This window comes from Aspergillus bombycis (genome assembly GCF_001792695.1).
Source record: "Aspergillus bombycis strain NRRL26010 chromosome Unknown contig00131, whole genome shotgun sequence".
NCBI lineage: Eukaryota > Fungi > Ascomycota > Eurotiomycetes > Eurotiales > Aspergillaceae > Aspergillus > Aspergillus bombycis.
Genome location: NW_019170133.1, coordinates 12,961 through 25,055, shown reverse-complemented (window position 1 = coordinate 25,055; position 12,095 = coordinate 12,961). Strand labels below are relative to the sequence as shown.

At 50.9% G+C, this 12,095-nt stretch overlaps 4 protein-coding genes across 4 annotated transcripts; 1 reads left to right on the top strand and 3 right to left on the bottom strand.

Moving 5' to 3' along the window:
• Positions 1-343: 343 nt before the first annotated feature.
• On the bottom strand, positions 344-1,239 carry ABOM_011127 (SDR family oxidoreductase; the record flags this gene model as incomplete). The annotated part of the gene is made up of 2 exons (XM_022538255.1): positions 344-711; positions 780-1,239. Coding segments are annotated over 2 exons (828 nt in total), but the record flags the coding sequence as incomplete, so codon positions are not given.
• A 464-nt stretch (positions 1,240-1,703) lies between these two features.
• On the bottom strand, positions 1,704-3,457 carry ABOM_011126 (uncharacterized protein; the record flags this gene model as incomplete). The annotated part of the gene is made up of 5 exons (XM_022538254.1): positions 1,704-2,339; positions 2,423-2,743; positions 2,808-3,118; positions 3,181-3,256; positions 3,317-3,457. 5 exons carry the CDS (start codon positions 3,455-3,457, stop codon positions 1,704-1,706), a joined length of 1,485 nt encoding a protein of 494 aa, XP_022384496.1.
• Positions 3,458-5,523: 2,066 nt separating this feature from the next.
• ABOM_011125 (FAD-binding oxidoreductase) lies at positions 5,524-7,323 on the bottom strand (the record flags this gene model as incomplete). Its single annotated transcript, XM_022538253.1, has 1 exon — positions 5,524-7,323. One exon carries the CDS (start codon positions 7,321-7,323, stop codon positions 5,524-5,526), a length of 1,800 nt encoding a protein of 599 aa, XP_022384499.1.
• A 912-nt stretch (positions 7,324-8,235) lies between these two features.
• ABOM_011124 (uncharacterized protein) lies at positions 8,236-9,474 on the top strand (the record flags this gene model as incomplete). The annotated part of the gene is made up of 1 exon (XM_022538252.1): positions 8,236-9,474. One exon carries the CDS (start codon positions 8,236-8,238, stop codon positions 9,472-9,474), a length of 1,239 nt encoding a protein of 412 aa, XP_022384498.1.
• Between the last annotated feature and the right edge of the window lie 2,621 nt (positions 9,475-12,095).

Below are 12,095 nucleotides of genomic sequence, written 5' to 3'. Positions count from 1 at the left end.
GGCTTCGCTTGCTTGCTGGTAGAGTTTCATAGTGTACGATAAATTTAGTTATGCGGGGTTTTACTCCTGCTGTTATCTATACTACTCCCGCGCAGAATTCCACGTAGCGTGGGACACCCTACACCGTCAGAGAATATATATCAGGAAAGCCTTAACTATTACAGTTATAAATTGGCTACACTTGCGGCGGAATTGCAAGAATAAAGAAGAAAATGAATAAATAAACGTAACGAAAATTACAATTGCCACCATGGTTTTATACTTCAGGTGTACGCAACTGACTCAGGCCGGAGTTGGGAAACGCCAGCAAGTTCTATACGAGGTTAAGACAACCGTCCGCGTTCTAAGTCGGAGAGAGACATACCACGAGCCAGGCAGGCATGAAGGAAAGAATCCACACGCTTGTTGCAAATGTTCCCCTCCAGATGGTGCCAGAAGCACCGCGGAGCAGATCGCCGACAACCTTCCTGGCAAACGTGGAGGGTAACATAGCGGCCGCAACGAGGCCGCCATTTGCCAACTCTGTGATCTCCGTCGCAGCAGCCTTGTACATCGAGTGCTCCGGAAGAGGGCTATCCTGGAAACCCCGGTAAATATTAGTCTTCACCGTCCCAGCAGTTACCGTGACGACCTCGACCCCGAAGGGGGCCAATTCGAGACGGAGAGTGTGGGAGTAAGTATCCAACGCGGATTTGGAGGCGCTGTAGATGCCTTTAACCTAGTTAGCAATGGAGGGCAAGCCTGGACGGGGATATGGGGGGAATGAAGTAGGGACACACTCAGCCAGGGGGAGTGGGCGAATGCAGCAATGGAAGCGATGTTAACGATAGTGCCCTTCGCTGCAATCAACAGCGGTGCAAATGCATGCGTGACGGCTATCACGCCCCAGAGATTGACGTCGAAGAGCTCCTTAGCTTTGTCGATGCTAGTCTCAAGAGCAGGCATGACTATACACTGACCGGAGTTGTTAACAAGGTAGTTCAGTTTACCCCCTGCCTGAACAGCGACAGTCGCCACGGTCGCTTTAATACTCTCGTCACAAGTCACATCCAGTTCAAGCAGAGTGACATTCGGGAGTTTTTCTAGATGTGCCATCTTGTCTAATGAACGTGCTGTCGCGAAGACGTACAGCCCACGCTCATGGAATGCTTCAGCGAGGGCGGAGCCAATTCCACCCGCGCTGCATCCGGTGATAAGGACGGATGGCAGGAACTTCGTTTCCGATGTCATCTTCTCAAAACTGATTGGGAGACAGAGCAGTGGAGTCGAAGGGGTTGCAGTGAGTGACTTAAATACCGACGTCCTTGCGACGACCCACTCATGTTGCAGCAAGGGGCGAAAGGGAACTACGGAGTGCTAATGTGTTTTGAAAGGGGAAACAGTACGATCGCGTCGGCCGGAATGTGTTGGGTCATAAGGACTGATCTGCTTGTGTGCGTATGTGTACATGCCTCTTCAGTACTTGCCTGCCATGTGTAGATGATGTCCCAGGAGCTAGGATATTGGCCATGCAGAGGATCATTTTTGACCTCCAAACGAAGCCCAGGAATTGCTGCCACACTGGGAATTTTGGGTATCTCGCCTACGAATCCGTATCCAGTACACAGGCTTTCTACCTCCTGCAGTCGAAGCAGATCAGTATATGAAATAGATACTTATCATATTACTACATCTGGTCATGCATGGGAGAAACACAACGGGCGTTAATGCTGGAATTCAATTTCCTCCTGGGTTTGGTTCAAATCATACTGTCGGGTCAATCCGCTTAAAAGTCCAGCAGCAGCCATCAGTGCACAGCAAGTTGCCCACACAATTTTCAAGCTGTCCGCGTAGGCTTGCTTCAGATAGACCTTGTTCACATCGTTGGGCATGGACTGGATGAGCGGCACGAGCGCCGCGGCATCTGCACTGTATTGATCTGCGAAGGGCGCGAGGGCTGGATACTCTAGCAGGTTCTTTCGCATGCGGTTCTGAAAGATCACGCCGCCAATGGCAACGCCCAACGCCTGCCCAAATGTGCGGAAGAATGTATACATGGCGACCGCGATGGCAACATCCTTAGGGTGCGAGGAAGCTTGGATGGCGTACAGGATAGATGGGAGGCAAATTCCCATCCCCACGCCTAGAATCACCGTCGGGAACACCCAGCGAGGGATACCAGAGTCCGCATTGATCATACAACAGAGTCCAGCGCCGAGGGTTGAAAATGCCCACCCGAGAAGGATTGCCCATCGATATCGACCAAATTTAGTGATGTAGATCCCCACAACCACTGCACTTGGGGCAACTGTAAAGGTCGTTGGGAATAGCGCCACGCCGGACAGAACGGGGCTATAGCCCTTTACACCTTCGAAGACAGAGGAAAGTAATATAGGAAGCACCATAACGTCAGGCCATAGACAACACTGCCCGCGTGATTCACCAGCGCGGTCCGATTATGGAACAGTCGGGGAGGGATCATAGGTTCAACGGCGTAGAACCTTTCATAAAGCACAAAGAGTGCCAGGGCCACCACGCCCACTACCATGGGGACAACAGTCCTCCATGACCTCCAAGCGTACATGGTGCCGCCCCAGGAGAGTCCTATCAGGAATGAAGCCGTACCGCCAACAAAGAGAAACGTACCACTATAGTCAATGCGCTTGAGGCTGGCCACAGCAACAGTAGTTTGGCGCAAGCGGAGGCATAAAAGCATGATTAGTGCAATGCCAGCAAATGGAAAGTTGATGTAGAAAATCCATCTCTAGTATTATTAGCGTCCTGCCGTGTCGGAAGCCCTGGTACCAGAGCGACGGAGCTTCATTTACCCAAGAAACCTTTTGCACGAACCCTCCCCCGAGTACTGGACCGGTCACCGACCCGACGCTCCATACGGCGTTGATGATACCCATGTATTGGCCACGAAGACGCAACGGCACCAGATCTGCCACGACGATTTCCGTCAACGCAACGAGACCACCGCCGCCAACACCTTGTAGGGAGCGACCCACTAACATGTAAGTGACATTCTTTGCGGCACCAGCAACGCCCGTGCCAACAACAAAGAAGGAGAGCGAAATAAATATCAATGGCTTCCGGCCATAGATATTCGATAGGGACGCAAAGCTGGGTTGGAATACTGATTACAACGGTGAGCTGGGGGTGAAGAATGGCCATAATGGGACCATCAGACTGTCTCACCAGTGGAGCAGAGCAGGAAGGATGTTCCACTCCAGAAGGCCTCCGTGGCGGTTGCATGAAGCTGCTCTGCGATGGACTAGAATGGTCTCAGTCATCCATAATGGGAGGACTAGGTGCATCGAGTAGGTAGACATACTGGGAGAGCGACGGATAAGGAAGTTCCATCCCAAGCAACCACCAGAGTGATGATGGCAAGGGTGCCGAAAACAAGCCATTCGGAAATTCCGAGGCTGAAGGGCCTGCTATATCCCACGGGGTCACTTTCGCCGTGCAGCATATTGCCTTCCTGTCCAAACACGGCAGGTCAAGTTCTGGCCATCATAGCAGAGACGTACCCCTCATTATAAGGCATTATTCCTGGTGTGCTACAGCATTGAGGTGGGAATTCCATATATAACCCCCTTTGTCTTGGGAATTCATCCTTTTCGTAACCAAAATACGATATTCATACCTGCCAGCCTCCCGCCTGATGCGATTCGCAGATCACACAATTGATTACTCTGAACCAATCAGGTACAGATACATGGCATGTCATAAGCAAGGGTGGTGTGGTGGAGCCCTCGAAATGCTGGGTCTCGTTCGATTACCTCCATCCACACACCCCCTTACATACAGCCTATCCGTCGACTGAGTTAGAAGCTAATTATTGACAACCGTTCATCTACTTATAAGATAGCTCTGTCAATGACAAGATACGGCAGCCTGTGCTCCTCTGGAATCTTCTGCGGGCTTACTACAACTTCCCCAGGAATGAAAACGATCTGCAAGTGTGAGACGTCTTTCTAGGCTGACTTGCCAGCTCAACAGCCCATGGTCCTATTATTCTCAGAGCTTCTTTGATTTCTGGCCACTGGCTACTTTACCAGTTGACTTCAACTGGGATGTGTATGTGTACAGGATGCGCACAGGGGTACAGGTGTGCTCCCAACAACCAGACCCAACCCAAGTCTGCATCAGCGGTGCCGCACATCGACCTGTGGGAAGCGAGCTATATCGATATATCACAGCATCGGCAAACCTCGCGGTGTGCCCGTTAGGCTATCTATTACAAAAGCTATTGCGAAGGATCTTTAACACGGTCACAGTTGACTTGGATTCCTTCACCCTTGCCAACGCTCAGATTGACAGCGGCAGGGCCGTGGTGATTGTCCCGACTCATCGCAGCTATCTAGATTTTCTGCTTCTGCCTCATCTGTTCCTATCCAAGCCCTGTCTCGGTCGGCGAGCTCCAAAGATAGCAGCATCCGAGCATTTCTCCAAGGTCCCTTGGCTCAACTGGATACTCCCTCAGCTCGGCGCGTTTTTTGTCCAGCGTGGGCAAGGAACGGCAGACGGGAGGCTTACCCAGCAAGTACATGAATTGATCAACCAGGGACATGAGATCCTCTTCTTCATCGAGGGAACGAGAAGTCGCTCTAGACAGTTCCTTGCTCCGCGTCGGGGCCTCTTACGCTGCTTGCAATCAAGTGGAAAGCCAATCGCCATCGTTCCGGTTTCCCTAAGTTATGACCGCGTAGCCGAGGAAGCTTCAATGGCGGCAGAGATCCAGGGCCACGGTAAGGCACACATGAACCTTTCCACCTTACTCCACTGGGTGATGAATGCGGCTATAGGAAGGGTCCAACTAGGCCGCGCACATGTTCGCTGTGGAGCTCCGATGATCATAGACAAGGAAACCGACATCCCCGAATTAAGTCTGGAAATCATTAGGGAGTTGCGCACGAACACATCGGTCACTACCTTTCATCTCAAATGCTTTGTCACGGAATCGTCGAGGATTACTCTCGCGTGGCTGCGGGAGGCGATTGAGCATCGTGGAGGAATCGTGCTAGACAGTCCGCTGGATCCTGATTTACAACCTGTCGAGCCTGTCATCCGGAAGACCTTCATTTACAATTGGAATCACTTGTTCTTCGCTGAAGCATTACAGTTACAGCCAGATAGTATGGCTCTGAGACATTTTATCTGCGACGAAAACCATTATAGCGAGGGGGTTCGGAAAGACAGCTCAGAAGACGAAGAGGTGACGGGCTTGTTGACTCTCCTGTTCCAGCCCATATGCTCGGAGTATATCAGAGTAATCACAAAGGTCGCTGAAAGTTGCACTTTGCCGGACAATTCTTTTTCAGCGCCCATGCTCTTCGCCGGCACGGAGGACATCACAGTGTCCCACTGTGCATTGCGCTGCCTTGAGAAGAAGGGCTATATCATGGGGGTGGATGAGGACCGGAAGCGTTACACTGTCATCTGCGACAGGCAAGAGCTGGAAGAGTTTGCAAGACAGTGTGTTTGGAAGGAGAAGACAAGATATGCATAGCTGGGACCTAGACTTCTACATAGCTGCTATTGTTTCGGGGGCATGTTTCCGCATCCGAGAATATTCGCAGGGTCTATACTCTCTTTCACTTGCCAGTTCCACTGTGACATTGTGCTAGACATGACCCTGGGGTAAAATATTTTCCTGGCCTTTCCTACTCCGTGATGATGCGACAGCGAACCCCCACATTGTAGGATTTCGTCGCGAGCTGCTTCCTCGATCTCGGCATAGACGCCGGCTGGGTTCGCCACTCCCTCCAAATACAAAGCTAGGTAGAAATACAGCGTGACTCCTGTCTCATAGGCCTGGCTGACACGGCATATTATGAAGGGATTTCCTTGAAGCCGACGGGCTCTATGTTCGTGCACAACGCGTGCCTTGGTCTTCTCACAGAGATGAGCAGCATTGCTCCAGGGACACGACGTTTCGAACGACTCGGCAAATATGCTGAGGCCCATGAAGAAGTCTCGAATATAGGCGATGGTAAAAGTCATTTCATACCCTCTTTGCGCGTTTTCGGCTCCAGCTGCGAGGCCACCCAGGAAATTGGCGATGGTGCCTATGGTCTGCTCCTGGGCCTGCACCTCCTGCTGGGATCCTTCGCAGACGAGAGTGCATACGACCATGTTTTGAGTATCAAACCCTTTGACTTGAGTCACGTAAAGCCGTTGGATCTCACTTCTGAGTTTCTCGAAGAGGCCGCCGCCCGCTGGCTTTAATGCCTGGCTGAGTTGAAACTGCAGATTATCCACCAAACGAATGCTGGCCGGTAGTACCCCTGCCCGTGTCACCTCATACATAAATTGCAGCCCAGTGTTGAAATCGGGGAACACGATAGACTGGTGGCGTTGCAACGGAGGCTTTCGAGCCACCTTGACCAACGCTGCAGTGATGATCCCGAGATTTCCTTCGGATCCAAACATCATCGCACATGGATTGAAGCTGACCGACTGGCGGGGAGCAGCGGGTGTGGAGGAAGAGCTCAAATTGACTACCCCTGATGGCAGGACCATTTCTATTTCCAGCACCAAGTCCTCAATATTTCCATAGCGGTTCCTCTTCATTCCGCTGGCCTTGGTTGCGATCCAGCCCCCCAACGTTGAAAACTCCACACTGTCCGGCTCATGGCCAAATATAAAATCGTACTGGCCCAAGGTGGCAGCAATGTCCCGTCCCACGGCCCCAGCTTCGATGACCGCCAGATGGTTGACTATGTCGACCCAACGAATGCGATTCATACGGCTCATATCAACGGATACGATGCACCGTTTCTCGTCTGCGGGACATTGGAGAGCGAGGCTCACGTTTGTACCGCCGCCATATGGAATCAAGCACACACCGTGGCAGCTCGCGGCATCAACAATGCACTTCACTTGACCCGTGTCCTCTGGGAAGACAACCAGGTCGGGGATGCGCTCAATCCCGTTCCCATTCACACTGTACATCTCCGGTAATGCATGCCCATGCCCATGGCGTAGCCTCACCTCTCCATCGGTGCTGATCTGATCGTCTCGCAGGCAGCCTCCCAAGGCATCGCTGAACCCAGCATTGCCAATGGCAGTGGGGATAGGCGGGGGATAGCCAATGGGCTTTACATCTGTGGGGATCTCCACGCCAATGATCGACCTGGCCCATGGCAGCAACGATGGGAGGTGCTGTCCGCTGCAGCTGTAACGAGCACCGGTGATTTCAACGTCGCCCTCGGGAGTCAGGCGATATTTGGTATCACTAAATCCCCAGCTATTTGGACTCTCCTCACTACTGGATGTTGATTGCTTTTCGGGGCAAATCACGGGTTTCGCCGTTGCGATGTGAGGATGTTTCATCGCTTCGTATGGTTTCCCTGTCGCGTCGAATCCGTGTAAAACGAGCACAATATAAAAGACCACCAATGTATTCTGTCACAATGGATTTGGCTGTTGGGGCTGAATTCCAGACTATTATGTAGTAACAGACCTCGTGAACTTTAAACAAAAGCAAAGCAAAAGAGAGTGAGAAAGGATCAAGGGCCGATAGAAGTGAGAGAACCGAGAACGGTCAAGAATGAAACAAGGGGGCAAAAGGGGGACAAACAATGCTCCAGTACATATACGCCTTAGCGCTTTCCATATTCTGTCGGATTCGATTCCGACTTAACGAGTGAAGACTTAAGACCTAGAAAATGACCGAAGTAAGGGACAGAGCAGCAAGGGATCATTCGTGGCATACCCTCGCCGCATGGGGCCGATGTCGATAGATCAGATGCGGAAGTGACCTGGAAGATGAGCAATATCCTCCGCCTCGTGTGTTAGACCGGGCTTCCAGTTTGGCCCTGCTGGAGGCGACGACACTATTCTATAATAACTCGAACGGGAAACATACCACCCTCTACTCTAGAGCAACAGGAATCTCCCGTTGCGATCTTATCTCTTTGCGCGACGTTCCATTTGGCAAGCCCCCGAACAGTGGGTTATGGCGCACTGTAAAATCCCAACTCCAACCGCTCGTATGTGGGAGTATTTTGACGATTCGGTCCTGTTTATCACCGGGGCCTCGGGGTTTCTGGGTTCTGCAATCATCTATAGGATTATTACACAAGCTAGCCCGAGGCATGTGTATGTGCTCTGTCGTGGAGGGTGCACGTAAGAAGACTGTTCCAATCAGGTATTGCGCATGAATCGTTCGCTAACCATGCAGCAACAACAAGGCGCCTTCGACGAGAGTGGAATTCTTGGCTCACCCCAGCGGTCGCGACCAAGATGCTGGCCGATGGCCGGCTCACGGTTCTGGATGGGGATATTCTCCTACCAAACATGGGGATTGTGCCCCAAAGGCAACTACAGAACTTGCATTGCACGGTCAATATTGTGATTCACGCAGCATTGTCAATCAATCTCGCAAGTCGCCTAAGCAAGGTGTCCAACTCGATCATTGGTGGCAGCGAAACGGTAGCCCGGTTTGCTCTTGCGTGCCAGCATCTAGAGAGATTTGTGTTTATATCCACGGCCTATGCCAACGCATATTTATCCCATGAGCCACGCGTAGCCGGTAATACTCTGGACACCGTGGTGGAGGAGCGTGTCTACTCACTCTCCTGCTTGGACGGGACGAATGCGGGTGACGAGTGGGCGACGGTACGAACGCATGGATCAAGTGCTGCATTTGAAGCACACAACTTCCCCTGGCCATATGCATATGCGAAGCACCTGACGGAGCGTCTTTTGATGGAAATGTTCCAGGATCATGGGACCCGTGAGAAGCTTCTCATCATCCGACCCTCGGTGATAGGGCCTGCGCAGAGCTTCCCATTTCCCGGATATAGCGTTCCACTATCAACCCCATCGACGGTCATTGGTGCCAGCTTCGCCCTTACTCCGTCACTATTCGCGATCTTGTCCACTCGACTTCCTGACCCGGGAACGCAAGCAACGACAGATGAGGTCCCTGTCGACGTGGTTGTGGATAGGATCCTCGTTCACCTGGCCAAGGGAACGGTGGGCCCAGTTCACGCGGTGAGTGGCAAAAGAGCTCGCATGAACCTCAGCGTTCACTGGGAAGGCTTTGTATCGACCCGCCGACTGCCCTGGTCTTTGAGGCCGGTATGGACGTCTTTGGATTGGCATTCGTCCCAAATCCATCCGATATTCAAACTGTACAAGATAATCGGGACCTCATACAACTTTCTGGAGGGAAAGACCCAGACGGTGTGGGAAAGTCTACCAGACTTCGAGAGGCAAAACCTGCAGCTGTTTACGGATACGGCCGGCGATCAATTAAATTGGTCATGGAGACGAAAGGGTCTGGAGATTTGTATGACGAAGATGGCCACAAGAAATACGGTCGCCTGGTTGATGCTACACTTGTTTTACACTTCGGTTCCATTCTATCTCCGGCTGCTCGTAATCGGGGCTATTAGTGGGTTTGGATTCGGGGCGTGCTATGCTCTCAAAGGCTCTACTATTCGTACTCTATTAAGAGGGTTTTCGCACCTCGCATAGAATACCTCGAGTGGAAGATGGACAATAGCACGGAGATTATAAGACACCCTGCAGGACTGCAGTACACCATGTTCAATATACATACGGCACTGAAAAGGTTTCAATCAGATCTATTATATATACTGCACTATGATTGTCAATTATATAAAATAAAAGCCACAGTCGCAGTGACGGCGTGACGACTTGTCCTGTCTCTGACTCTCTCTAGGGCCCTCGCGTATGTTTTTTGTAGGATTAATATGCGCAGAGGGGGATCCATGCATGGTACGTTGCTATAGATAGACCTTTCTGATACGACGACTTCCAGTCAGGGAATATGAAACCTGGCAAAAAAAGAAGAAAAAGAAAAGAAAAACATACAACAGGAGGGATTCGCTGGTGGTCACCCACCCAACTACTAACCTCCCGGCGTGTGGCTTCTGCACGGTCAATAGGTCGCTGGGGGTCAATGTCGCGCCCTCCAGCGTCCTTGGCGTGGGTGCCGTTTAGACGGGGTTGCTGACTGGCATACCTTGCACCATCCTGGTGCTGACCTGCACTGCCCTGTGACTGACTGGGATCACATCCAGTCACGAGCCGTCCGACTCAATCCGCCTGCTATTCCGACCGTGTCATTGGCGCAAAGCCCCACCCATTGAGACATCTGAGTGTCTGAGCGGCTGCACTTCGCCACAACCTTCCATTTTCACCAGAGGCACGCTTAAAAGGTCTTACTACATTCTCCTAGGAGTCAACGACCAAGGGAATATTTTCCAATCAGTATCGCAATCAATCAATCGTGATAACCTCAGGTTGTCGGCCGCCGTGGACAGTTTCAGGCAAGAGGTGTCCAGAGTGGAGGAGCAGCAGAGAGCTTACCTGTTGCAAGTCCATAATGAGTCGGAGCAAAAGGGTTGAGAAAATCAATAGCCTCACTTTTTGACAATGGGAGGCTAGTTCTTTCTTTACTCTTCCATTTTTATTCTAAAAAATGGTAATTCCTGAATTCCACCTGCTTGGATTGGACATCGCCTATCATACTAGTTTGTTTGTAGTCCTGGCTTCACGTGCTTCCTTTGCCGGTAATGGAATAACCTTCGGCCGAAGACTGGAACTCACTTTTCCGAGGTCCTAGTTTGCTTGGCTTGTTTGGCCGTGGATGCGGTCGAGCAATGAAAGTATCAACGAACCTCTCATGGATCACTGCACACCAGGACCTTCGTCCAGACAATATTCTGTGGAACGCCGAGCAAAACTGTGTTATGATTATCGACTTCCACTGTTCTCGACTAGACCCACGACCGGACAAAAACCGGCCACAGTCGGCGAGGTTCAATTTTAATGTTGAGGCACGTGAGCGGAAACGACTTCGTATGCTCTGACACAAAGCGATGTGCTCAATGCAATGTGCTTTACGTGATCTCTATGATTTAGTGTTGGTCAATGAAATTGCCTAGTTCCAATTACGCGTCATAAGCAACTAATTATGAATATTTGATTTAAGTTATATACGGAACGTGTTCAATCAATAAAACGGGATCTGACGAAGCAGGTAAGACAAACAATGAGCCGTGGCCTATAGCTCCCTAAATTTCTTTCTCTTCTCTGAAACTAAGGGCTTTTCAGAAACAGCTCGCCTTTTGTGTGCTCTAGGACGTTCATGTAGTCTGGTACGATAGAGATACTCATTCAGCAGCCCTGGGCCCACTGTCGAAGCTCATGGTGGGAGTACCACTCTACGCTGAGGCAAGGGAATGTCAAACGCCCCTCTGGCATTGACCTGTGTGTGAGGATGGCCGTTATAGAGTCGGTCTGGTCACCAGATTGATTTATGGCGATGGAATTGGGCCGGTGATGATCATCGGTTTGGGTGTTCGCTGTGCAAGTTAAACAAACGCCCCTCCATTCAATAGGTACAAAGAAACATACCATCAACCAAAGTCCAGTTATTGATTCGTTCGACCGGGGTAAACATCGTATTTTGCATGTATTTAGAACCATCGCTAACATGTTTACCAAGTAACGCCGCCGGTCCACCACTCTCGGTGGTATGCCCTAGAATGATTAAGTTTATTGCTCCATTTACAGCACAGAGTCATATACCTGTGCTTCGCGCCGAACTCTCAGCTACCGTTGCATGTGAGACAACGCCTGGGATGCAGTCATCCTGGGTTGCCGGCTGGGCTGCTGTCTCACCAGAGAATGGAGACTCCCCAGCTACACCCTCATGTATAGCGCCATGCCTGGTCATGCTGTGGCCCATGTGGCCACCCGAAGTCACCGAGACGATGTCATTTCTGAAAAGGTGGATCTGTTTATCGTCCTCCTGGTCGTGGCAGATATGACTCTGCGAACAATAGCTGGGAGTTTCTGGGATGGTGTCGCCATCCGTGTCACCAGGAGAAGGGAGTCTGGTACTTGCTTTCTCAATATCAATGAAGATAGGATTACTTGCAGAACCCAACATAGAAAAGTCCTCCGGTCTTTCTATGGAGATGCAACGGTCGTCCTCTAGGGAGTCTCGATATCTTTTTGTAGACGTCGTCATTGTAGAGATATGAGGCCAAGCTAGTCTATGAGGCAATGTTCAGGATATAAAGGTAGGTGTGGAAGAAGAAATGAAAATACAGAATGAGTGATTG